The sequence below is a fragment of the Motacilla alba genome, chromosome 1A, assembly GCF_015832195.1.
Source record: "Motacilla alba alba isolate MOTALB_02 chromosome 1A, Motacilla_alba_V1.0_pri, whole genome shotgun sequence".
In the NCBI taxonomy this organism is placed as follows: Eukaryota; Metazoa; Chordata; class Aves; order Passeriformes; family Motacillidae; genus Motacilla; species Motacilla alba.
The window spans coordinates 67,844,675-67,869,869 of NC_052031.1; the positions used below are offsets into that span (position 1 = coordinate 67,844,675).

General features: G+C 42.9%; 1 protein-coding gene across 30 annotated transcripts in view; it reads right to left on the minus strand.

Annotated features, from left to right (window-relative positions):
* Window positions 1–1,648: 1,648 nt before the first annotated feature.
* MICAL3 (microtubule associated monooxygenase, calponin and LIM domain containing 3) overlaps window positions 1,649–25,195 on the minus strand; it is a 175,955-nt gene continuing 152,408 nt past the window's right edge. For 24 of the 30 annotated variants that reach the window (XM_038154664.1, XM_038154671.1, XM_038154658.1 and 21 more), the window contains 7 exons: window positions 24,936–25,043; window positions 23,699–23,792; window positions 18,804–18,854; window positions 10,224–10,289; window positions 7,681–7,780; window positions 6,628–6,701; window positions 1,649–6,543 (listed from right to left, as the gene is read on the minus strand). In XM_038154664.1, coding sequence (XP_038010592.1) covers window positions 6,359–6,543; window positions 6,628–6,701; window positions 7,681–7,780; window positions 10,224–10,289; window positions 18,804–18,854; window positions 23,699–23,792; window positions 24,936–25,043 — 678 coding nt within the window. In that variant the 3' untranslated portion in view covers window positions 1,649–6,358. The remainder of the gene's footprint in view (window positions 6,544–6,627; window positions 6,702–7,680; window positions 7,781–10,223; window positions 10,290–18,803; window positions 18,855–23,698; window positions 23,793–24,935; window positions 25,044–25,195) is intronic. The other 6 variants (XM_038154665.1, XM_038154674.1, XM_038154663.1 and 3 more) reach the window with 3 other exon arrangements.

Below are 25,195 nucleotides of genomic sequence, written 5' to 3' on the forward strand. Positions count from 1 at the left end.
GGTGAGGACTTTTCAAACAAACCCTATAAAAACGTGAGGGAAGCCAGAATGGCAGCGGGTTGTAGGCACGACTTTCCCTTAGTTATTTTTTCTGTGCAGTCACATTCATTGTCTTTAGCCAGGGCGAGTACAGCCAGGAGGGCTGTATCAGATAAAATATATCTGCTGCTGGCAGAAAGAGGCTCTGCACACTTCTGAATGAAGCCACTGACAACCTCCCTGCTGTGCTCCCGAGAGCTGAGGGAACCTTCACCCTCCCACCTCGGTAAGTTCCTGCTGCTCCACACCTCTGCCCGGGAGGGGTTCTGTTCTGCGCCAAGGGGAACACGCAGGGTGGCGAGGCACAACGCGTGGGCATGGAATGCCACCTGTGGAAAGGTCAGAGGCTGCTGGAGGCTACTTTCATTATCAAGGGAAAAGGAAAGCAGCAGCTGCCACCGGGCTGAGCTCCTGGGCTGGGGTTTACCTGTTAGAGGGTCTTTCACTGGTGCAATTTCACAGCTAATCTGTGCAGGAGCACTCATCTTGAAGGGCTGGCATAGGTCTTGCCCGAGCTAGCAACAGATAAAGCTCTTCCTTGGCCCGTTGTTCCATCCACAGTTTGTAAAACAGCAGAACATCTTTGTTCCTAATTGGGATTGAGAACTAACAAATTTGCAGTGTAACTTAAAAAAGCCATGATGAGTTGTTGCAAACTATGGATGCGAGCCAACCTCCTGTGTCCCAGAGTCCAGCAGTCACTTTCCAGACACTCATTTTTCTTCTGGCATCAAGTGAGAAATCCTCATGGATTGGCCTTTTGACAGCAGACAGATCCCCCATCCCTGGGTAACCCCAGCTTTCTCTTACTACTGGTTTTATTCCCACTGCTATGGGGGAGCGAGAGACCAAAAGAACAGGAAGAATTGTAAGGTTTGAAACGTACTTAATGAGATCTGCACAAATGAGGCAGCGAGAGCTGTCACTCCTGTCACCTGCAGCACAGCCTGCTCACCCAGCCTCCAGGCAAGGGGAAATCCAAGGCGTGTCATCCCTCCTGCTGCAGTAACAGGTTTTCTTTTATCGCACCACCATAGGAACACCAGAGTTTATCCTTTGTTTATAAAAATGGTTGAGCGGGCAAGAAAATGAATCACATTGTTTGGGAATTCCCCAGCTGGGATTTCCCCCACCATCCTGGGTAAAACTTCTGCTTCTTGGAAAAAAGAAAAAAAAAAAAAAAAAGTCAGCACAGAGGCATTAATGTATTAATGTAATTCTGCCCCTATTTTACTGAATGCTGCTACACCAGCAGCAGATGTCCAGGCTAGTACTGCAGGCTGAGGAAGTGAGCTTCAGCTACAGAAATGAAATCCTAGTTTCTGCAACACAATTTATATTACCTTCCTCCCTTCTCGGCTACTTATAGTAACTTCACGGAGAATCTGAAGAAACAATGTAGAATATGCGCAGGTACTGGGGGTGTTTGTGGATTGTTTCGCATAATTCAGCGTGGCTGAGAGTGAGTCAGCAAAAGAGCAATTGAAGCCAGGCACTTTAACACCCAGATTCATCTCTAGATCACCTCCCCTCAAGTCCTCATCAACCATCAACCAGGGAAGTGACACATCTGAGGAAAGAAACAATAGCGCGACCAACAAAAAAGAAAAAATAATTAATGACTTTATTTTTTTTTTTTAGTTCAGTTGGCCATCTGAGGTGCTAAAATCTCAACACCAATGAAGCAAGTGTGCATAAAAACAAACGGTAAAACACAACCAAATAGAAGAAAACAGGCTGGAACAGAGTTGGTTTTTTACAGGTAGGGTATTCACTTTTCTGTTAACGCTCCATACATGCCAACCGTAAAAGCCTTGAACAATCTGAATATCAGAGTTCACGTTCATACAAAAGGGCAGATGCCAAAGCAACTCCCTTTGCCTGGATTAGACTGCACACACACACGCATGCACCCACAGATACAGAGTATTTAAGTTACTGCAATGCCATCAGAACATGGCATCCTCCCCTTCACACCTGCTGTCAGTGATATCCTCAGCTGCCTGCTACCTGGCCTACTACCTGCCAAGCAGGCACGTACAGGCAGGGTAGCAGGCTTGGACAATCCAAAAAGCAGGAACTTTTGGAAAGCTTCCCATCTCTGTTACTTTGCAAAGGTCAACAGCCAGCGATCTCTTTCTCTGTGAACTATATACAGGCTGGTTTTTAGTATGCTTTAGAGCTCTCTTCCTTGCAGACAGTGACAACTGAAATCCCCATGGCAGCTTTTCAGTTTGCACATGGGAGATTTTACAATGCAACACCTCTCTCAATCCACTGGTGTGTGGTGTAAACACTTAATGGCAAACTTATTTTAGAAGAATGTTAACCAAACAAGGTGTAGCTGCTCACAAAAGGGAACTGCCGGCTGCTCTAGATCATGCTGTCTAGACCACTTAGAATACTTCATAACGTTCAGGATTAGGATGTATAAAAATATTAAAACCCACCAGAGTGCACACAAATGTGGTGACTAGCTCTACGCAAGCACCGTGTTCTAACAGAGGCCTAGGCATTGCACAAAACTCAGATTCTTGACCGTGGGGGTAGCCCAAGGATCCACTGGTGCCTTTACATACAAACGAATATTTACAGAAAATGCAGAGACGCAGAGAGAAGGACAGACTTTTAAAACTTGCGGTTTGCTCTAAAATATGTTCAGCAATGCAGTTTATAACATGCCCTAGTGAGACCAGGGGGTATTGGTTAACTGAAAGAAGGAATATGTCTGAAAGTTGGAACTGAAATGTCACCTTCCCACACATTAGTCCTCCGTAGTTCAGAATTTTACAGCCAGTTGTGACTTTTAATGAGAATATGGTTAAAAGGAACAGAACAGTTTAAAAAAAAGGTACTGTGAAAACAGCAGATTAGTTGTTGTGGCAGTCCTCACTCCCCCATCTCCATTTACCTCCTGGGCGTTTCCTTCCAGGAGCTGGTGTTCCCCTCCCTTCCCCTTAGGGGGCTGGAGGGCTTGCCCCATCCTCAGTGTGCCCATTTCAGAACAACACGGCTCAGGTTCCAAGCTCGGCTCTCTTCCCACCTGCTGCCGGGATGAAGCACGGCCAGCCCCGGGTCAGGACCACGTCACCTGGGGACAGCCACCCTTGCGTGCCCACGTCTGGGGAGCTGAGGGTCCCTTGGCTCTCCTCACGCGTGGAATGGACACACGTCATTGAATGCACGTGGCTGAGCGTGCGCTGCGGGCAGCGCAAAGAGCTAGAACATCCTGCTCGGATTCGGATACAAATAAGGAATCTTGTGCTCACAAGAACCTTCTTCAGCTTTAAAAATACAAAAATTTGAATTAAAAATATTCAGAGAGTAAAAAAACCCACTATCTGATATGCAAGTCATATTCTTAAAGTGCAACTGAACAGCAAATAACAAGTTGTGCCTTTTACAACCATTTTGATATAAAAAGGCCTTTTAACATTCCCTTTTGTGTATTTTCAATCAATTTGTGTGTGCGATGTTAGCTCTTTGTTTTCGTTCTCGCTGCTGGAGGCCTTCAGCACAACCCAAAGAGTTTAGGGTTAGAATATGTGGGTTTTCTGTGCAATAAGGTATTACACCCTGAAGTGATCTCACTCTTCAGCATTGCAAAGATCTGGCCAATGTCCCTCAGCATGAAAGGGAAAAGAAACCATCTCCTGTTTCTTCTTCAGGACTTTCTTCTGTGATACAGCTCACATTCAACGACCTTCTGTTTCAAGCTAGATGTGGTCCATATACCCAGTGCACTATAAAATGGACTGAGGCCAATTCTCTACACAAGACAATTTACAGTAAACCTGCTATCTTTCTTCCCTCTTCCTGCACTCCAGCTTCCAGTGGCCCCTCAAATGCAGACTGTGTAAACTACCATTGCAGCAGGCCCTGCACCAGCAAACGGGAGGGAATTCTGTTTGTTAGACATCCTGCTGGTGAAGCCAATACTCTGGGATGCTGGAATGGCAGGTGCCACTTGCTAATAAACACAGTTATGAAGTAGCACTGCAGCTGCCTGTCTGTCTGGTTGGTTTCACGAGTATCTGGATTTAATTTGTAATGCCTTAGGTGGAATAAAGGGAGAACGCTTTGGGTGGAAAACACAGGTTTCCACAGTTAGCAACCAGCACTGCTCAGAGTCCCCACGGACACTCCTACTCATTCTCCCTCAGCCTGGGGCATTCTCCCAAATCAGAGGTGAATTCGAATCACAGGCCTTGGCTTACAGGAGACCCCTCTGAAGGAGGTAGAGAGCCAGCGGCAAGAAACCATGCAAACTTCTGTGCCAGGGCAAAAGACTGAAGGATGTTCAGCCCTGCTGGGGTGCCTCGCACCGGCAGTGTCAATTCCAGCTGGAAGAGTCAGTAGGCTGTACACATGTGCTTGGGAATGGGACACGTTCTCAGAGACATCAAAAGCAGCCTTGGTACTTCTTTAACAGGAAAAGAACACAGTCAGCATCCCAAGGAGGGAAACCCTCTGGACACATCATGTGAAGGAGGGAACACATCCCCAGTGCACGGTGCTGCTTCAGCTCTGCAGGATAGGTTAAGGACACGGCTTGCCCAGGGAGTCTGTCCCACAGGGAGTGGGGCTGAGCTGCTCAGTGCACATCCTGCTCATGGGTTATCGTGTGGTTACGGTCAGGACCCTCCTGGCTGAAAAGCAGCAGATTCACTAACTGGGCCAAAGGAGCTTCTTCCAATGGATGCAGCAGGAAATGTGCTGGTTTTGTTTTCATGGAAATCCCTCGAACTGTATCAGGACTGTGAGGATCCCCTCTTTCAGTGAGGAAGAGACATATGGGATATTTCTACCTCACAGTTTTGGCTTTCTTGTTATAAAAATGTAAAATTTAAATAAATATATGTTTGTTAGTCCAAAAGAGAGAATGTGGGATGTGGAAGAAAAGGATGCTAAGAACACAAAAAAATTCTTAAACTCCATGAGTGCACAGGATTTTTTCATAGATGAAAACTCCTAGGGCAGGATGCATCCATGGGTACATAAAGGCTGCCCTTGCTGTGAAGCAGGGACCAATCCGCAGTAGTGTCTTTCTCTAACAGAGTTAAAACACTCCCTCCACAATCAAATATGTGTAACAATCAAATTATTATTAAGAACACTAATAAATAGCCACAGGTAACAACGTCCAGTAATTTTGAAGTGGAAGTTGTAGGATGCAGCAGGCACACACACCCATCACTCGTCCATTTGTTTCCTAAAAGATACAAAAATGAATCTTCTTTCAAGTATTAAAAAAATAAGTTAATTGACATAAAAGGGTCAAAGTGACTGAGGGCCCAGGCAGGTCTTAAGCTTTGTTTCCAATGTGCAAAAACAAAATACAGAGGAAAAAAAAAAATAAAAACACTGAAAAGTCTTAATGGTGGTTCGGTCACTTAAGGGCTTCTCCCTTTTAGGGGGCCAAATAACCAGGGAATGCTGCCTGGGAACACCCCTGCCCCAGCACACACTTACCACTGTCCCACAGCAGTATTTTCCAGTGTCAAAACAGTCACAATAAAAACAGAACAAGGAAGCCCACCAGCCTCTGAGCTGTGGCCATGAAGACTAAGGCCAGCAGTAGCTGCCTCTCCAGTGTGTAGCAAAGCAGGTGGGCATCTTCCCTCTCTCTTCTGCTCCCCTTGTTCCCCACAAGAAGATTTAGGAGTCTAAGGTAGGGAAAGAGTCCACTGATGCCCACTTCTCTCCAAAAACCAGGAGGCAGAGAGTTCCATCACACATAGCAGTATCTTCTCTGTCTGGTATTTCTTCATTTCCATGCATAAGGATCAACTGCAGGTTTCTTTGGTGGGGAGGAAGACTAAAGCAAAGAAGGTGTTGCCCTGGGCTTCTGCAGCTCTCTTGGACAGCTGACTCCACTGCTACAGGCTGCTGTGGTTTTTCAGGAAAGGTTGCCACTTCCCTCCCTTTTATTAGAACTGGTGTAGTAAAAATGGGAAAGGAATGGACTGCCTTAAATCCACTGTAGTTAAGGGTACTTCTTCCCTTAACCTCCTTCCCCACACGTGGATTATTCCCCCCTCCCTCCTACCACACACAAAATACGGTCCATCGTACAGGACCTCAGGGAGACTCCACAGTCTCAACTCATTTCTTCAACTTGGCTTGCAGACATGTAAAACTTAAGCTTCTGGAACCAACACACTTATCAAAAGGCTTCAGAGTGCTTCAAACCAAATCCCTGCATGCTGTTGGACCCTTCAGAGGTTTCCCCTTCAACATCTTCCTATCCATGTAATTCTGGCAAACTCAGGGTAGGCCAACTGGACAACACAGACCAGCAGAGGTAAATGTGTTAAGCTCAGGACCAGTTCAAGCTAAAACCTTTGGAAAGCATGACTGCCTCCAGGTCCTTGTCTTCTTCTTTTTCTCGAAGCCGCTGCTCCTCAAGGAGAGCCACAAGGGAATCTCTCTGCTCTACTACTTCAAGCATTTCATTCAGGATCCTCTTCTCCTCCGAGAGCTCCTCATCAGTCTTCAGATGATCTACAGAGATATCAAGAACTATCAGCATACACAAGGCTAGAAATACACACATACAATCCATGAAATATTCCCTTTTGCTCTCACCTTCTACTGCCATCCTCTCACGCAGTTCCTGCTGCAGTCGACTCTGCCTGTCTTCCAGTTCTAGCTCGCGAGCACTAAAAGGAAAAGAGCAGAAATCCAAGTTCCAGATGTAATAAAATACTGCATACATTGCTTCATATTCATTCTCAGTTTCTGCTCCCTCTCTAGATATCTGCTGTGCATTTTACCTATCTTGGTTGGAACAACTCTTCAATAACTTAAGATAAATAACAGTATTTTTAAAAGATTTAATTGCACTTGTAGCATTTCAGGTTCTTTGCCTTCAGCTAGGAAGTGCAATGCCAAAAGTGGAGCAAACTAAATATAGAGCAGAGTCAAAGAGCAAATAAATCTGCAATGCCTCTACGTATCCCCTGCTACTTCCCACTCTAAAACCGAAGTTACTTATTAACAAATTACTTATTACTTAAGGACATTATCAGGTCATTGCAAACACCACCTTGGGACTTTTCTGCCACTAAGGCCATCAGCTTCCACCTTGCTGAGGTGAGCTGACACACTCTGAAATTAATTTCAGTGAATTTGCACAGAAATTCACTTAAACAGAATTTGGGGGGAACAGAATTGGGGGGAACAGAAAAACCTCCCAATTTCATTAACAGGAAAACACCTTTACCATCTGAGCCCACGTGAGAGGCACTGGGGTCCCACTACAGGCAGAAAGGAGGGCCACAAGGCAAGGTGGCCGAATTAAATGCTTTTGGCTATGCTTAGAAGACAACTTCACCAAAACCAGAAGGAGTCCCACGTTATTTCTTCATAGCTCGAAAACATTTGCACAAACAGGATGTGTTTTACACAGAACAGCATGAGAAGGGCTCACATACCTGTACTTCTGCATGTGCACAAACAATTGGAACTTTCATCCCTTACCTCTATTATTCTTTCTTCTACCACTCCTCTAAAATGAACTTGGGATTCCTATCTCAGCCTCAGAGGCTGCTGACCTCCTGGCCTTACAGGGAAGACAATCCTGACAGGTCTTCCACTGCTATTTATGACAAAATCCCCAGTTTTTCCACATTCACTCACAATATCATCAGTTCAGACTCGTAGCGAACCAAGGCATTCTTCTCCTGCACCAGCTTGAACCACTCCTGCATCAGCTTGGGGTCATCCTTCTTACCCATGCCTGCCAAGAAAGAAACCTGGTAAATTTTCAGGTAATTCCCTGCAATCCTTACAAACCGAAACTGCAAAAACAACAATGGGGCAAAATGTGCAAAGAAAGCCGAGCAAGATGCTGCCAGAGCACTCCCAAGCCGGGTCCGTTCAGTTTGCCTACAGCACTCAGTTGAGTGGAAGTCACCTCCAAAAGGATTCTCTTCTCTTTGGAGCCTACTTTTTTTTTTTTTTTTGTCTCTGATATTCTTGTGATTACTTGTTTATTCCTCACTCTTACTGCAGAAAGCCCCAATTTCTATGACTATTTAACTTTTCCTTTCATTAGAAGAATTTTTATAGATGCTCATGCCAGCTACTTAAACATACGCTCATCACAAAAGAATTCAGTTGCCACTCCATGTGTTTTACTTTTGTTTTCTTCAATTGCATATCCTCAAGTTTATCTTTTACTAACCAAAAGTAACATCTTGTCTCTTCTTTTTTCAACAGTTAAGTAAATCTTTTCTGACTGCTCCTCCTAGCCACACATATCTATTTGTCTTGAAGATCCCCCTGCACAGTGAACACAGAAACTAATTCTATTGTACTGCATACCAGCACTAGAAAGAAAAGGAACCCCCAGACACATTTGCTAGTATGAAAGAAGAATAAAGAAACTTTGGGCCTTGACCACCCAGTACAGAACTCTTTGCTGGTCCATTTATTTTAGAACAAAACTCCTAAACTAACTCAACAGTCCACTGATGAGTCTTGTGTCTGTCAGGAGTTATGTGGAATAAGTGCAGAATGCTGTTCCCAAAGCCTTCTGTTGATATTTAGCAAACACAAGAACTTATCAAGGAGGCTCCTCCTGGCAAGCTCTTGGTCTGGGCCACTTATTCCACATTGAACCACCTGCATCTGAAAGCTGTGATTTACATCAGACCCCATCAAGGCCAGTGGCAACATTCCTGCCTGTGTGGAAGCAGAAGCAGGAGCGAGGCCTCAAATCAAGTTGAGCGGCACTTTTGGACTGCTGCATCCCATCAGCTTGCACTGCGCGTGACCTGGGCATCCCCAAGGTAACTAACATCCCTGTCTCTGCTTGTTATTGTGGATATGTACCCTCTGCATCAAGAACAAAAGCTCCCAAACAATCCACCTAATGCTAAATTAATCAAGCAGCAAGCTTACTATTCAAACTCTACGACACAGACACAGCACAAACACCACATTAATGGCTACTTAATTCAGACCCATACCACATTAATGGCTACTTAATTAATTCAGACCCATACCACATTAATGGCTACTTAATTAATTCAGACCCATACCACATTAATGGCTACTTAATTCAGCCCCGTGCCCTGCCTCATCCTCAGTACGTCAGAGAAGCGCTGCCCTGCAGTTACACAAGGGAGAGCCTACAACTCCTGGTAAGCTGCAGCTTGGGCTGCTTTTGGAAACGTGTCATTCCAGCCCCTCGGGGAACACCAGGCTCGGTTGTACCACCCTAAGAGCCCCTGGCTCTGAGGACTTTAGACCAGTGTGTGTTGCTCAGTTCCAAGCATTCCTTTCTGAGCATCTCTGCACAATATGCCCACGTGGCGACAGGAGAGGGAGACCGTACATGCAGATGTCCAGTGCTGTGGCGCCATGAAAACACTGGGAAGTCTCCCCTTCCTTTCCGATGCCAGGATGTATAGAAAACAAATGCCTCTAAGAAAAAGCCAAAAACACAATGCTACTGACCTATGGAATACGTAAGTATTTTTAAACAGCCAATGAGTAGAGGAATAATGGGAGGACTGGAAAGGGAGCACTGACAACTGATGTGAGGGAGCACTATGGAAAGCAGATAAGTGGTTAGCAAAATTACACCATGAACACACATAAAACAACCCCTTCCCCATGCCTTGGCAATGGAAACTCTACAGCAAACTCCATTTGGGATAGTTAAAGAATGCACTTGGCAAGACAGATGAGGGTGAACTAGTCTAACTTAAGGTCTGTTGGTTTTTAAAGTTCCCGGATGTTTTTCAAATCAGTCCTTATAAAGACACAGTATTCCTTTAATCCCTATATGCTAATTAAAAGGCTGTATTTAAGGAAACAGATTGTCATCCCTTACCCCACCTTCCAAACATCTTTGAGGAGGACTAGAGTAATTGAAGCGACCAAATGAAAATAGAAACTTTTGAGTGCGACACTTCTGGTCCCACAGCTGCTGCCCATTGTCCCCCCCAGTCACTGCACCTTCTCTTGCACAGCTGGGACTAGCAAAAGGGATACTGTACCTTTAACAGCTTGCCACAGGCTCAGAGAAGCTGGTTACCAGGTAGCTACAGACAAGGCTGGTTTGGGGACACAGCAAGAAAAGGGCTGGGGGCCTTGTGGTCACTAGCTGACTAGTGCTGCTATGAGAACCCAGCTGTGGGCAGGGAGGACAGGGGTGGGTGAAGTTACGTTACCTTCATGGGCACAGCAAGGGCAGAAGGAGAGAGGTCTACGACGTGGTGTCCCGGCATTGGGCTCAACTTCAATAGGACCAAACGAGGAAGAGGAAGAGGCAGGAGAGGAAGAGGAAGTTGGAAGTGGAACGGAAGAGGAGGAAAGGGGTGAAATAAAAGACAAGCAAAGGACAAAAAGCATAAGAGTGAGAAAGAAAGGAAACACAAGAAGAAAAAGAAAAGAAAAAATACAAGAAATGGAGAAGCAGAAACAAGGGATACAGTCTACAGATGAATAATGTCCCTAATAAGCACAGATAACAGGTAAGAGGTAGACTGAGGTACTGGTGAACTCTTACTGAGCTGTACAAATACCAGGCAGGAGGTTACTGTTACTGCACTTTTCCTAATGTACAGTTTTCAGGTGCAAGGTCTTTAACCAAAAGCTTTGTGACCCAGATGTCAGGACGAGTAGAGACATGTATTTGACTTCTGCCGATAAATGTCAGATTTCAAGCAGGGTTACAGTAAGTCTCCCCTGCATGAATAAGACAGCAGCTGTAAGCAGCCACCCTACCTTAAGCTCTATCAGGACCATGCTCTTATCACCGTGGCAGCATCCACTGATGGTAAAAGTGTCCTTTGTAATGGAATAGAATGTCTTCAGACAGGGAACATCACAGGGAGAATCTGATCAGCATGGAACCAGCCTGCCAGCGTCTGCTGTGTCAAGTATGGTGAGTACACATGTACCCCACCAGATTGCTGTGCTTAGGGGGGAAAAGGCTTTTACACAGATAAAGTGATTCACATCAGGGTCTGCAGGGGCAGTGACCAACTGAGGACTGCAGAGTTAAACCAGTAAATTTAAAGCTCTCCCTTGGCATTCTCATTCCACAAAGCTTAAAGCTTACAAGTCTTGTTAGTACCAGTGACTTACTGAATCTTTATCATCTTTTCCATCAGCCAGTGAAGGACAAGCATTTCTCATCTCTCAAAAGGTTCAGCTTCTTTAACACCAAGAATTTGCTTTTCAGGGGTACTTAACATTACAGAGATAAACAGCAGGCAGTAACCAATATCAGTAATAGTTACAGGAGAACATGCACCAGGGAGATGATGAGCTCTGAAACATCAGAGCTACCAGAACAGAACACTTACTGGGCTCAGGGTACAACTGCATTTATAAAGAGGAGGCATTTCTGTGCTGGGAAAAGGCATAAACTCCACAACAACTGTATGGTAAGAATAACACTCATTTTGGAGAAGTCAGCAGAGTTTGTGGTTCACAGAAAGCTCTACAAAATCAGAGTACCAGTGAACTGGGAAGGCTTTGGAAGGGACCATCACAGAACTAGACCAGCACATGGATGACACACTGGAGCAAGAGGGAGAGCACATCAGCTTCAAAGCCCATGACTGAGCAGCACAGCTTTCTCAGAAGAAGAAACCCACTGGAAGCAGGAAGGGCAACATCAGGAGAGGTGCCACAGCTGGCCAAAGGACAGTTACAAATAAAGCCTTGTACCAACAACATTGAGAAAGTACCAGAACATTAATTACAGCTGTTCTGAATGTTCCAACTTCTTCATTTAAAATAGAAAAATACTAAGGCTTTTTTCCTACAACTGCCATTTCACAGATCAGGTTACAAAAGCAAAAAACAAACAAGAAAAACCCCAAACCACAAAGGTAGAGTGAGGAATATGCTTCCACACAAGGCAGAGCATTTAGTGCATACTTGTTAAATATTTTTTATTTCCCATCCTATCTTATTCAAAATTACATCTTTAAGCTAAAAGCTTTAATATTCTAACTTGGTCTAACCACTGTTTTGAGACTGGCCAGGGAGATGGAGATTTAACTGTACAGAAAAATTCACTTCTTTCAGGGTTTGAGATTTCATTCAGAGCTGGGGGCTGGGGGAATTTGATACATTTCAAGCTGTGGACATGGGGACTTAGTGAGGAACTCCCAGTTTTCCATATTTGAGCTGAGAAGAAATACCCAGTATGTGAAAACGTCATTCATCTCCTTGTGACATGGCCACACACTGCTAGCTTTTGTCACCAGTAAGCAAGTGTCTGATACGAGGAGAAGATCCCATCTTTGGTCTCCAGTAAAAAGCCCCAGGGGTCACACAGCACCTGACTAATATGGAGCACAACTGCACCTTCCTCCCCTGCTCTTAGTTATCTTCCCACTCTTGTCTAAAGAAAATTTGTCCTTGAATCAAGTTACAAAGTCCATGGTATCTACACTAGCCCTGCCTCTAGAAAAGTCAACATGTTTTTTCAGTAAGATAATAAACATAACCTTTGCAATTAAGATCCTTTCCAGCTACTCTAGATGTAAATTACAGTTAATTACCCTGGTGAATACAGGTTATGATCATTGCAATTCTTTGGAAACAATTTCTGTCCCAAGTAGGATGATTAGCAAGGCTTTAGAAAGTCCTCCTTATGTACTGGAGGGTCCTTAACAGCAAGAACAAAAACTTAGTGAAAACTTACTTCCCATGGTTCTCTAAAGCTTATTTTATGGCTTATGGCTCCAAAAGCCATTAATAATCCTACAGTAAATACTATTATTATAATAATTATTATTAATGTTATTGCATTGTTTAGATAAGAGAAATCACCACCTCCCAGTCACATTAAATTGTAAATAGGTTGATCACTGCAAGACAATTTTGCTGGATGAGAAGCCAGGGCCAGATAGGGAAAAACCCACTTGTTGTGCAAATTAAAAAAACCTCAACAAACTAACCTCCCTTTCTGTTTAAGCCTCCTTCACCACCAAAAATATACTGACACAGCTATTCACCCACAACATGGAAAGAGTTCTGGCAGCAGCAACACCCACTGAAGCAGTTTGTTTGGAAGGAGCTGAAGGGCAAGAGAAGAAGCATTCCTGTGACTTCACTTCTTAGGTCTCTCCTGTGCTGCCAGCAAGTAAGGTGTGGCTATAGCCTCTGGACAGAAAATTACCATTTTTTTCACCAGAGGGATACAGCTGCCAACAGACTATGTTAGTCACGAGTTGCTCCCTTTCAGTGCCACAAGCCAACTCTTCTTTTGTGTAAAGCCTTGCAAAGCAGTCCAAGCTGCTGGCAAGCCAGAGCACGGTTTGGAAGCAGGAGCTGCAGCTTATTAAGGAAAGGAGTTCCTGAACATTCTCAAGATGCAGAAGGCTCTGCCTTGCACACCAGACACATCCCGTCAATAAAGTGACTGGAATTACTTTGCTTCCGTGTAAAAAAGCCACAAGAATGATCTTGTTTGTCACAGTACTCTTGAGAGACTACAGACTTTGCTACAGCAGTGGAAACCAAGAGCCAGGTGAAGAATAAATACCATAGCTTCAAAGTCTCTTCAAAATAAGGACCAGAAATTGTATAGCCACTATGCTCATTTTCACTGCACACTGCTCTTTGTTACACAAGCTACACTGGACCATCACATTCTTTTCTAATCTTTATTTACCTGTTGAGTAAAGAGCAATTCTTCAGACTGGCTTTGTCCTTTTCCTCTCTAGCTCCATAACACTTCTTCACAATCACAAGCCCAGTGTTCAAAATGATCGATTAGGGAGAAGAAAGCACTGCACAGAGTTTGGGGTGGCAGACCCCATTATCCCCAAGCTACAGCTCACACTGATCCCCTTCACTGTTTGCCCCTGGTTTTTGGTATGAGAGCTGTGATGATTTCTGAGAAGTGGTGAGTCATTGGAAGTTAAATTTACTTGAACAGATATAGCACTGACCAAGTGGGCTCACATCCTTTGTAAACTTTGCATCCAAGACTTTATTTTCTATATTGTTGACTAATCACAGTGGTTTGGAAAACAACAACAATAGACAGGAAATCCAGTTCTGAGGCCAATCTCAGTTCTGTGGCACTTGCCCTCACAAATTAAAAGCATGACATTTTGGGAACTTACTCTGCTAATAAACACCATCCCTTTATTTATCAGGAATACTGAAAGCTCTGATTTTAAATCAGTGCTTAAAATACAGATCAGTCCAAAGGAGATCAGTAAGTGAAAGGGCACTGATCATAGTAAATGTCCTCTTTTCCACCCTTAAAAAGATTAGGTTATGATCAGAAATCCAAGTACTGAAAAAAGAAGCATTCTAATTTTACTATTTGGTGAAGTTGTTCAACAGCAGCATTGTTAAAACCCAGGGATACAGAAAGCCAGCTCTTGGAGAACAGCACTCACAAAACTGCAGGTTGAGAGCAAGGACACTTTGACAAATGTCCCACAAGCACATCACAGTTTATTAAATCTGAGTCAAACTCAATATCCTCAACAGTACAATCACTAGAAGAAACCTGGAGAAAACTCACAGAGAACCAGATTGTCATGCAAACTGAACCACTTTTATTTATCCAGCAGAAGAGGGTGGGGGAAAGGGAGAGAAGGGAAGGAAAAAAATGAGGAAAGCAGTGGTTGGAGCAGAACACACACACAAATGACTCCAGAGAAGTCTTCTGCTTCTACTAGACCTTGAAGCACTTCAGAATGCACTCAGAATGAATACAGTCCTGCACTGACCCTGTCTCCCAAGACTGTTGTTTTTGTGTGCAGAAAAAAGCAGGTAAATGGCAATTGCCTTACAAGTACTGGTACTTAACAAGTTCTGCTTATCAGGTGCTCTTTCCTGCTCAAAATTTACAGCAAACAAGTTACCAATTCACTTCAGTGTCAAAAACGGCTGCAGACTGCAAAAACAATGTTTATCTTACAACTCCATTCCCCTTTCAGAAGAGCTGTGTTTGCCAATCACAAGAAATAGGACTGATCCCACTTGAATATATCAGACTGCAGCTTTGCAGAGTTAGACCTGCAAGACTTTAAAGGACATAGTAAGCTCAAATGTTTTAAATAAGTTTAAAAAAAAAAAGGTGAAGCTGTTGTAGAGTGTGCTTTAAATAGAGTACAAGGATTTAAAAAAAACCCAAACAACTGCACTTCCCTGCCCTGTTTACCTGATGTCATGAGGCTCTTGTCAAGAAGGGAAAGTATGTGTCTGAAATCAACACTATCAAACACACCAGCTCTCTGCCCTACATCCTTCTTGCCTCTCTTGGCATACTCCAGCCAAGAAAAACAGCATGATGGGAGTGTTTGGCTGTTTATTTAATGATTCCCTGCTGGGTGCAAGGAAAAGGAAGCTGCTCGTTTGACAACAGAGGAAACCATGCAGGTACTTTCCAGAGGCAGACAAGGAGCTACTGGGTTAGGAGGAATTGAGGCTGGGACTAAGGAAGCAAGGTAACTAATGGGGAACAGACAAAAGAGAGGGAAAAAAGGGTAAGGGATGAAAGGAGAAGGCAGATTTGAGAAGAAGGCAGGACATAAAATTTATTTGTCCACAGACAAATAATGTTGGGCAGATGAGGAAGCAGAGCCCCAAAATTTTGGAAGTCCAAAGGCTGGGATTCAGACTGTGTCAGGGGGAAGACAAGACCAGGAGTAGCTAGTGGAGAGAAATAGGATGGCTGAAGGGTAGAATGCTAGAATTTCTTTGTCAAGAAGGCAGGATTAAAATTAAATGCCTAAGAATAAAAATGGAAGTGGGGTAAGGAGCTCTGGATGAAATAAGACAGGATCAGGACAAGGACTGTCTCAAAAGAGGTAACAAAAGGACAAAGAGTATATATCCACCAGACCAATTCATCCTTCCACTGTCTGGCTCAGAATCCATATTTTCAAGTCTCACTATTCCACAGCTGCCAACAAATATCTATAAAATCCCCTGATTGTGTCCCATTTCCTCTCCATAAGGATCTACCCAGAAGATGACAACCCAGTGTTGCTACCAGTTATTCCAGAAGGACACGATACAGCTCTCTGTGGTGGATTTGGAGGTTATAAATCTGTTGATATATCAATATAATACGAAGCCTTAATTTCAGTTGACTTTGCAACCTTTGTAATGCTCTTTTAACCACACCACGCACACAATATACACACAGGAATAATTACTCAGAATTGAAATGTGACCATCTGTAGCGTGAAATGAAACATCTGCGTTACAGCAACGGTACAAAACATTTCAGAACAGGAAGAGAGGATTATGACATCTGAGCAGAGCAACAGAACTAGTTAAGACAGCAATCTGTAATCCTACACACTGGAAGTTGACCAGGATGTCAGAAGTTACCACTCTCCTTGCAGAAGTTGTTGTGTAATCTGTAACAACTAAATATTACCAGTTTACGGATAACTTTCCAAAGTGCTTTGCAATTTTTGTTAATATTCTATAATTTTGTTAATATTCTATTGACTAGAGCCATGCCCTTGCCTCAAAGACATGGGTTGCTGATAGAATAATTAACTGTGCAGTATCCAAGCTGCCTGCAGGGCTCAGCAGAACCTCCAGGGATTTTAATGGCTCTCTACTCAGACATGTTAATCTTGAAGCTGAGCTCTGTATCTGCCACTTGAGCTGACAAGTATCTCCAGAGCAATGCATCCCTTCTGGCAAAAGTGTTCTGGCAGCCCGAAAAGCAAATATAAAGCAAATTACACGGAGGCAACAAAATAATACTACAAAGCCACATACTCCAGGCTATGCTGGCTGATTGCATTTAAAGGGATACTGCCCAATATGGTTTCTTTAAAATTTGTTTTGAAAACAGTGTTTTTGAGACAAACAGAAATTTGATAGAGTTTTAAGATGTACCATCCGTTTTTAAAATAACCATGAGTATTGCCTCTGACTGTTGGAAGCCCAAGTGACTGAGTCACCACATAAATAAAAGCTGCCTGTTCAAAAATGACCGCTCTGAGATGACTGAGCTCAGAGAAACAGAAGAGCAAACACGCAAAGAGATAAACAAATTCCATTTCCAATGAAGATTTTTTGCAGCATAATGCATTTTTTTAAGTGACAGTGTCCCTTTAAGTGAAGACTATTTTGCTTTTCTTCAAGCCACTATTAGTGATTTGGATGGGATCGCTGTCTCTAAAGAGGCATTAGGAGCAGAGGCAGGAGGAGGGAGAGGTGTAGTGGAGATAGCATTAAATAGGGATAAGGGTTTGTTAAGTGGGATTCAGCATCAACCCTTTTACAGCTCCTACTCTGTGCACATCCTGAGTACAGGCCAGCCCTGGTGGATACAACCAGGAAGAGGATTTCAAAGCCTCTCTGCAGGAGATAGCCCAGGAAAGAATGCCAGAGGGACTGAACAGTGAATGAAGCACCGGGCTAGCAGAGGACTATCACATCAAAATCAGCACAGGGGAACTGGGCAACAAGTTACATCTAAGGAGGAAAGCCTTCCGTTCTGAAACTTGCACTTGGGTGGATATTCTGAACTCAGGTGGATGTTCTTCAATAAAAGTCTATTGTGCCACAAGTAATTCACAACAGGTAGGTACAGGCAGATACTATGTGGGACAGCCTCCCTGGAGCAGGAGGAAAAAATGGCTGTTAAAAACCTGGGTAAGATTACATTTGAAGGATCAAATACAGAACACAATGAAATCAGGGAAGACTTCCAGGGATGTGTCCTGGATCAGGCCTAGAGCGAGTGGATCTCTCCCTCTGCAGGGCTGGTCTGCAATGCAGTCCCTCAAAAAAACACAGCTTAGATCAAGCAACTTTCTACAATGAAAGATAAATTAAATGAGACCCTCAGATAACAAGGCAACTGAGCAGAGTTTGCTTTCTATTGGATCTGCTGACAGACAAACATGTTCACTTCATAAGAATAGATTTTGGGCGGTTAAACTAGCAAAGGAAATTTTAATTTTCAAGATAGGCAAAGGCTAATCAAGTGTCATTTGCAACCCAAAAGTTAATCCCCTACTAAGGGACTCAGGAAGTAATATTAATTAAAGCAAGGACAGAACCATGGTATAGAGTGATGACCAGATTCTTAAGTGAAAATGAGAACTAAACACTGTAATGTGTGTTTAGCACTAAATAGGGTATCAAAGCAATAGCATAGCAAGAAGCTTAATAGCTGCATAATGATGTAAACTGGATTCCAGCAAAAAATGACCGGAATTCTTAACAGCAAATTCTTTTTTAACCTTACAGTAAGACAAAACAAGAAAGAAGACATGTGCCATCTGCAAGTTTTCCAAGTCACTTGAGGGAGCATTTTTGTTTTGTTAGATCAACAACACACTCCAGCTTCTTTGGAAGGAAAAAAACAAGTCTCAGAGGGCAAGATGGAGGCAACAGCATGACTAATCCTTGACAGTGCGCTGTTTGCTCTGCTCTCCCCCTTAAAATAATTTTCTAAAGAAAACTTCAGTGATAGAGCTGGACTTTTCAAAGGAGAAGCAAAAAAACCAGAACAACTTTCCACTGCTAGCAGGGAAGGTGGCTGGAGTGAAAACAGTAAGCAAATTTATAAAAAATCAGCACTGTGAAAAATAGAAGAGGGAGCCTCACACATGTTCTGTGGAACACGCCAGGATCTCCTGTTCTTGAGCTGGAAAAGGGGTTCTGCTATCATCAGTCATGTGCAAGGGCTGTTTCTTCTTGTTTGTGAGCCAAGGATGGGAGAAGTAGGTGAAGGGAGGGTGGGGAGGAGTGTCAGCAGGGTTAGTGTCAGCAGGAGGTTCAGCCATACATACCACCCAGATGCAAGTCGATGAGGTCACTGTAATAAGACTCTCCCCAATAGTCTACAACAAGGAATTGGTGAAGACAGAGTTATTGAGTCAGATACCCACCCTAGCCCCAGACCATCAAAGCAATATATGAGAAAGACACAGGAACAAAAAATGGGCAAACAAGAGACAGGCAGCTACACACGTGGGCACACACACACATATATAAACAAACACTATACGTCTCTCTTTCTCTGTATATATACATATATGTACACGCACACAAAAATATATCACAAACATATATATTGGGAAGATGAAGAGAAAATTTCCAGGAGGCAGGTGAGGACTTCCAAGGGGAAATTCAAGAAGTTTACACAGAGACACTTCACCTATTTGTGTTTGCAGCAGTACCTGTCACTGATGTCTGTGCTGTTCTTGCTGAGAAAAGCAGAATTAATCCTGTTGCTTTGGAGCTGAGCAATGTGTCAGAAGGAAACTGTAATTTCTTAGGACAGCTGCAGGAAAGGTGTAAGGGTTGATTTCTTGGAGGTGAGTGAGTGGAGGATGGCGTATGGCACACAGGTGAGGCACTGACTGAGCGCCAACACGAATGGCAAACAGGGTGCAGGAAGATGGGATTGTGTGCTCCTGCTGACGCAGCCTCTGTGCCAGGGAAGAACTGCACAGCAGTTTTCAGGACAGAGATGTGCATTTCCACAGCTGCTAGAGTCAGGGGCACCATGAGTCTAGCACTGTGGAACATTTTGTTGGGAGGAGACAGATGGAAGTACCGAGAGCAATATTTCTCACTGCATTTGATTCATTTGATGTAAAGAGGTGGCTCTTAAACTTTTCGGTATTGATCTGATAGGAGATGTTTTGCAGGCTCTTAAAAATGACTATCAAGGTTTATGCTAGAGGGGATAAAAGAAAGGTTCCGAAAATTTCTGATCTGACATATTTTTAAGTGAATGATTGACAAAAAAAAATTCACAGAGGAAATCCAAGTCATTAGTATGTCCAAACAGGCGAATGCACTATAATACAAGTACACAAATGCACAAAAATACAAAGCACTGCTGCATTAGTCATATTGTATTACTCATTCAAGGTGTCCCTTGGGACACCACAGAAAACTGGGAAAATTTTCATTCATGATGCAATAGGAAATGGGCAGAGAGGGAAAGAAAACAACCTGTACCTCTCCCTGAAGCAGAGCTTACACTGCCACTTGAAATAGAGCTTACCCTCCTAATCATTCATTCTTGCTATGAATGCAGCTATCAAAGGCTGAGATTTCCAAAGATAATCACAGACAACACACGAAGGCAATTAAGTAATAATAGGCTGGGAAATTTTCTGGATCAGAAAATAAATCTATTAGATTGAGAAAATAAATCTATTAGATTGAGAAAATAAATCTATTAGATTGAGAAAATAAATCTATTAGATTGAGAAAATAAATCTATTAGATTGAGCATTCAGCTTCTGAAAGACTAAAAGAGCAACTGTGCCATGCCTGAGGCTGAGCTAATTGAAAAAAAGAAAAGACGAGGAGGTAGCCAAGAAGGCACAACTATTTTGTCAGAATTAAAGCTCATGGTCACCTCCAAAATGTTTCTGAGTTTCATTAGTTGAAGAGCAAGTATGACCTTATAAATATTCCACTTTGACAAATAGCAGAAAATGTGTGAAAGTCCTGGAAAGAATATTGAGCTGCCTGTATTTATTGCTAAGATCAAAAGCTGTAATCTCTCAGGAAAACAGCAGGCCATCACTGTGAAAAACAGATTAACAATCTTATCAGTATAAGTTACTTGCCAATAACATACTAAGGATGATGCAAAATGGATAGAAAGCAGAAACAAAATTATTTCAAGTAAATAAAGATTTATCTATAGAACTGGTTTTTGTTCTTACCAGTTGAACAGAAAAATACTTTTTTCTCAAAAATGGAAAGTGGTCCAGATGTGAGAGATTTGAGGAATTAGTTAGTGGAAGACCTCTACAAAACAAAAATTTGCAAGACGAAAAGATGACTGAGAAGCAATAGTTAGAAGATGATAAACTACACAGAAAACTAGTTCAGATGGTCTTGTCTTCTTTTATAATAGAAGAAAAAAAATCATTGCAAGTTACAGAATTCTGTGTCTTCTGACTGGATTTTTAAGTAGTAAGAAACTACTATTAGCATTACCCAAAACTTCATATTTAAATGCTGATCAATAAGTGGTTTTTTCTTTATCTGCATGGAAGGAACCTGAAACTCCCACTCATTACAGAGCCTAATAGATTGTGCTGGAACAGTTAATACTGGCTGCTCCTATGGAAGAGCCATTATTTTGATGCTCTACTGCAATCCTTCTCTGTTTAAGTGCACAGCAGACACACCTCCCAAGCTCCCCCATTTTTTCTCCTTGTACAACCTTATAAAGAGATTTTTTTTTTTAGATGGCAACACCACTTTAGACACTGCCTTCCCCTTTTTGAACTTTTGTTTTCATGGTTTCCTTAGGGGAGGGACTGATCAGAGACAAGAGCATGACTCCACACCTTTACACAGCAGTCCTTGCTGATGGAGTGGTCCTGTTAGGTCACAATGCAGATGACAGAAAAATTCTATTTCCCTCTTGAATAATTAGTGGTTATTGCAGAAATTAACTTTATGGAATGTGGTATAGATCTCAAAAAGAAGGAATTCAGTTATTTTTATTGCAAACATGTAAAATGTCTGGAAAAGAAGAAGTTGAAGGGAAACCTTATTGCTCTCTGCAACTTCCTGAAAGGAGGCTGTAGCCAGGTAGGGGGTGGTCTCTTCTTCCAAGTAACACAACAAGAGGAAATGGGCTCAAGTTGTGCCAGGGGAGGTGCAGATTGGATATTGGGAAACATTTCTTCATGGAAAGGTTTGTCAAGCCCTGGAACAGGTTGCCCAGGGCAGTGGTGGAGTCCCCACCCCAGAGATATTTAAAAGATGTGTGGATGTGGCATTTTAGGGACGTGGTTTAATGGTGGGTTTGGCAGTGTTGGATTAATTGTTGGACTCATGATATTAGAGGTCTTTTCCAACTGAAATGATTCTATGGCCATGCAAGAGGACCTAGAGAGGTGAAGCATGGAATTGATTTATAATCTTGTGTTTCAGTCAACACAGATGAGAACATGCTGTTTTTTCCCACCCCAACAGTGTGTTTCCAGCTAATCCCCTGAAACAGGGGGAAGAATTTAGGATTTAGGATTGTATGTCAGAGTTAAGCTTCTGCAAACATAACATATGACCTGTTGATAGAAATATTTTGCAAGAGCAAAGCATAGCCTAGAGACTTCCTGAAGAAAAGAGATCCCTTTTGCAAAGCAGGACCCACAATTTCACAGTTCTAGGAAATTCACAAACACACAAGCTCATCTAAGACTGTTTCCATTTGGGAGAGCTGGCAATGAGAAGCTATTTATCCAAATTCTGTAGTGTCTCATATAAAATTGTAATTCTTACTCTTGGTCATATTCTGTCCTCTCTGAACATATTTTAGGCATTCTTTATCTGTAAGAAAACTCTATAATGAATAATATTCTCTCAGCTGCTAAGATTTCCCCCTCGTGCTGGCATGTCTTACATGAAAGTCATTCAGCAGCTCAATAATCAAGATTATTCGGACTTCCAGATGAAAAGAAGCAAATTAAAAAGAACCATTGAAACAATGGAGGTGGCTTTAGTAAGTCCAGTAAGTGGCAGGCCAGAGAACAGAGTGGGGCTACACAGGAACACACAGCATAAGGAAGGAGGCAGCCCCACAAAGACAGCCATTCGCACAAGCCTATTGTTTTATCTCCCAAATGAATAAAGACAGCCTGATCATAAACATATTGAAGTCCTCAAGACTGTGTTTCACACTTGTAGTACCTATCTGCTCTGCTGAGCACTCAGTCCAGCTTCTTTGGCACACCCTTATGGAGCAGCAGACATACCTAATTCTGGCTGAGTAGTAACTGGCAGGAAGCCACAACAGACTTTCTCTGGTGCTTAATCAAGCTCCACTGCTTAATCAAGCTCCATCTTCAGAAGCATAGATGTGGCTCTTCAAGCAACAAGCAAACGTATTGCAAACTTCTGTTCCACTGTTGCCACTTTTGAACTCTGACCCTTCTGATGTGATCAGGCACATCATCCTGGCCTTGTCAGGTATACACACACTGCATTTGCCTGTTGGATATTTGACTCCTTGCAAATTGAGATTTTTTTTTCCCAAATTATTATATTACTATCATAGCATTATCTGAACCAGGTACTCCTCCACTGATATGCTTGCCAGATCAGATGATACTCATTTAATTTAATTTCCAGTAGACACAACATTTGTTTTAACAGCTTGACATGGATACCTTTCAGTACACATGTGCATTTCTGCTCTGCACAACTTTGTCAGAAGTAGCCAGTGTGCTGGGCTGTGCAGTGAGGAAGATGTTCTGTGATGGTCCCTTGTAAGGACACTACCTTGATAACCCAACACAACAGAGAAAGCACACACCATTCCACAGTTATTTCCTTAACATATAAACAGGGTTGTCTCTCTGTGACAACTCTGTGTGAATGGCAGCTGCGAAACCCCTGCGATTTTCCAGCTGTAGGATCCAGTAGTATGCAGAAACAGCCATTAGTAGTAGCTGGATAATTACCTCTTACACCTCAGGCAAAGGTAAATTATCTAAGTCTCTGCCAATAGGGAAGTCCCAGAATTAGAAGAAACACAGGAAAAACAAGGCCTCAAAAAGATAGCAGAAAAGGGAGAAGGGGTTCACACTGGGATCAGTCTCTAGGCTATAAGGTCCAATTGCCTCTAAAATCCAAACAGCTACAGGTTACTGCACAAGCACTTGGTAAGAAAACATGAAAAACCAAACCAAGTTGTGATGGATACCTGCTTCTCCTCGAAGAGCCTTCTCCACAGCAACTCCTCTCTCCTCGAGTTGCCTCTGCTTCTCTTCCACTTGTTCCAACTGCCGCTGGATAATCTGTTCAGAGAAGAACGGAGCAGAACCTCACCAAAACAATTCTCCTGCTCTGTCTGCAGCACACATCCAGCACTAAGAGACTTCAGTCAGATTTGCCTTTTCAAAATCAAGTATTTGTATCCAACAACAGCCTGCTTTGTAACTGCAGCTCTCTTCATAGAGAGCAGGCAGGCACAACTTCCCAAGGATACTTCCTGGGAATCGCAGCGAGGAACCTCAGAGAAAGAGAAAACAATTCTTATTTGTACTTGCTGTTGCTGTTATTTTTGCACATGTAGAATGTGTTACGAAGATTATTTACCTGAAGTGATTTATCAATTAGATTCTACTAAGGATTATTTCGATTCCTTGGCCTATTGGGTCAAAGCTGTGTCCTGGCTGTCAAGAGACAGTCACGGGTTTTTCTTTAGTATTCTTTAGTATCTTTTTAATATTCTTTAGTATAGTTATAGTATTAATGTAATATAGTATAGTTTTATTAAAGCAATTGTCCAGCCTTCTGAATCAATAGAGTCAGATACCACTCATTCCTCATGCTGGGGGCTCCCTAAATTCAAAACTGCTTCAACAGCAAGGATCACAGATTCCGGTGACAGCATCCTCCCCACCCTGCTGTAGCTTAACTCTTAAATTTGCACACACCTTGATATTCATTTATTTGCTAAAACTCCTATCACCTTCCTGAACATTGAACTGAAAGGTGATGCTACTCAGACAGCTGAGCCCCCTGCCTTGAGTTTTTGACAAATCCCATCAGCTGTAGATGATGTGAACAGTTTTCCAGCACACTCTCTGGTAATTAAAGTTTAATTTGATAACACATCACCCACCAGCATAACCTAGCAAAGCAATGATAGGTGCCTCTCCATCAGGCATGATGTGAGTATCACTGTTCCATTCAGGGCACGGTGGTTGCTAGAAAGGTGCTATGGGCATGATTTTTCTCTCTGCAAAACTCTCGTGATAGGTTTCAGCCATCATTCACTTCTCTGTGGCGTGACATGAAATTAGAAAGAGGGAGCAGGAGCACTCATGCAGAAAGAGAGAATTCTGTTCTGATACCCTCAGAGGAATGTCAGGATCAGGGTGCTTTGTCACACAGAGCTGTCTGTGTGCCATGACAAGAGGCTTGTGAGACACTACCTGAGCTCTGTGCAACCTCTTTAGCTCCTCTTGCTTGGCTTGTCTGCGGGCAGCTTTCTGTACTCGCCGCGTCAGCTTGGCGTTCAGCTCCTCTTCTGTGTAGGCTCTCTGAAGGAAGGAAAAACAGCAGCAGATCTTATTTACATGCTCAGGGATATGAGGGCAGGGATGACCATTTTCTCCTCCAAAAATCTCAGAAGGGAGGTGTTCTGTCTTTGCCATGGCTGTGTCAAAAGTCAAGCTTCTGTAGGCAAAGGTGT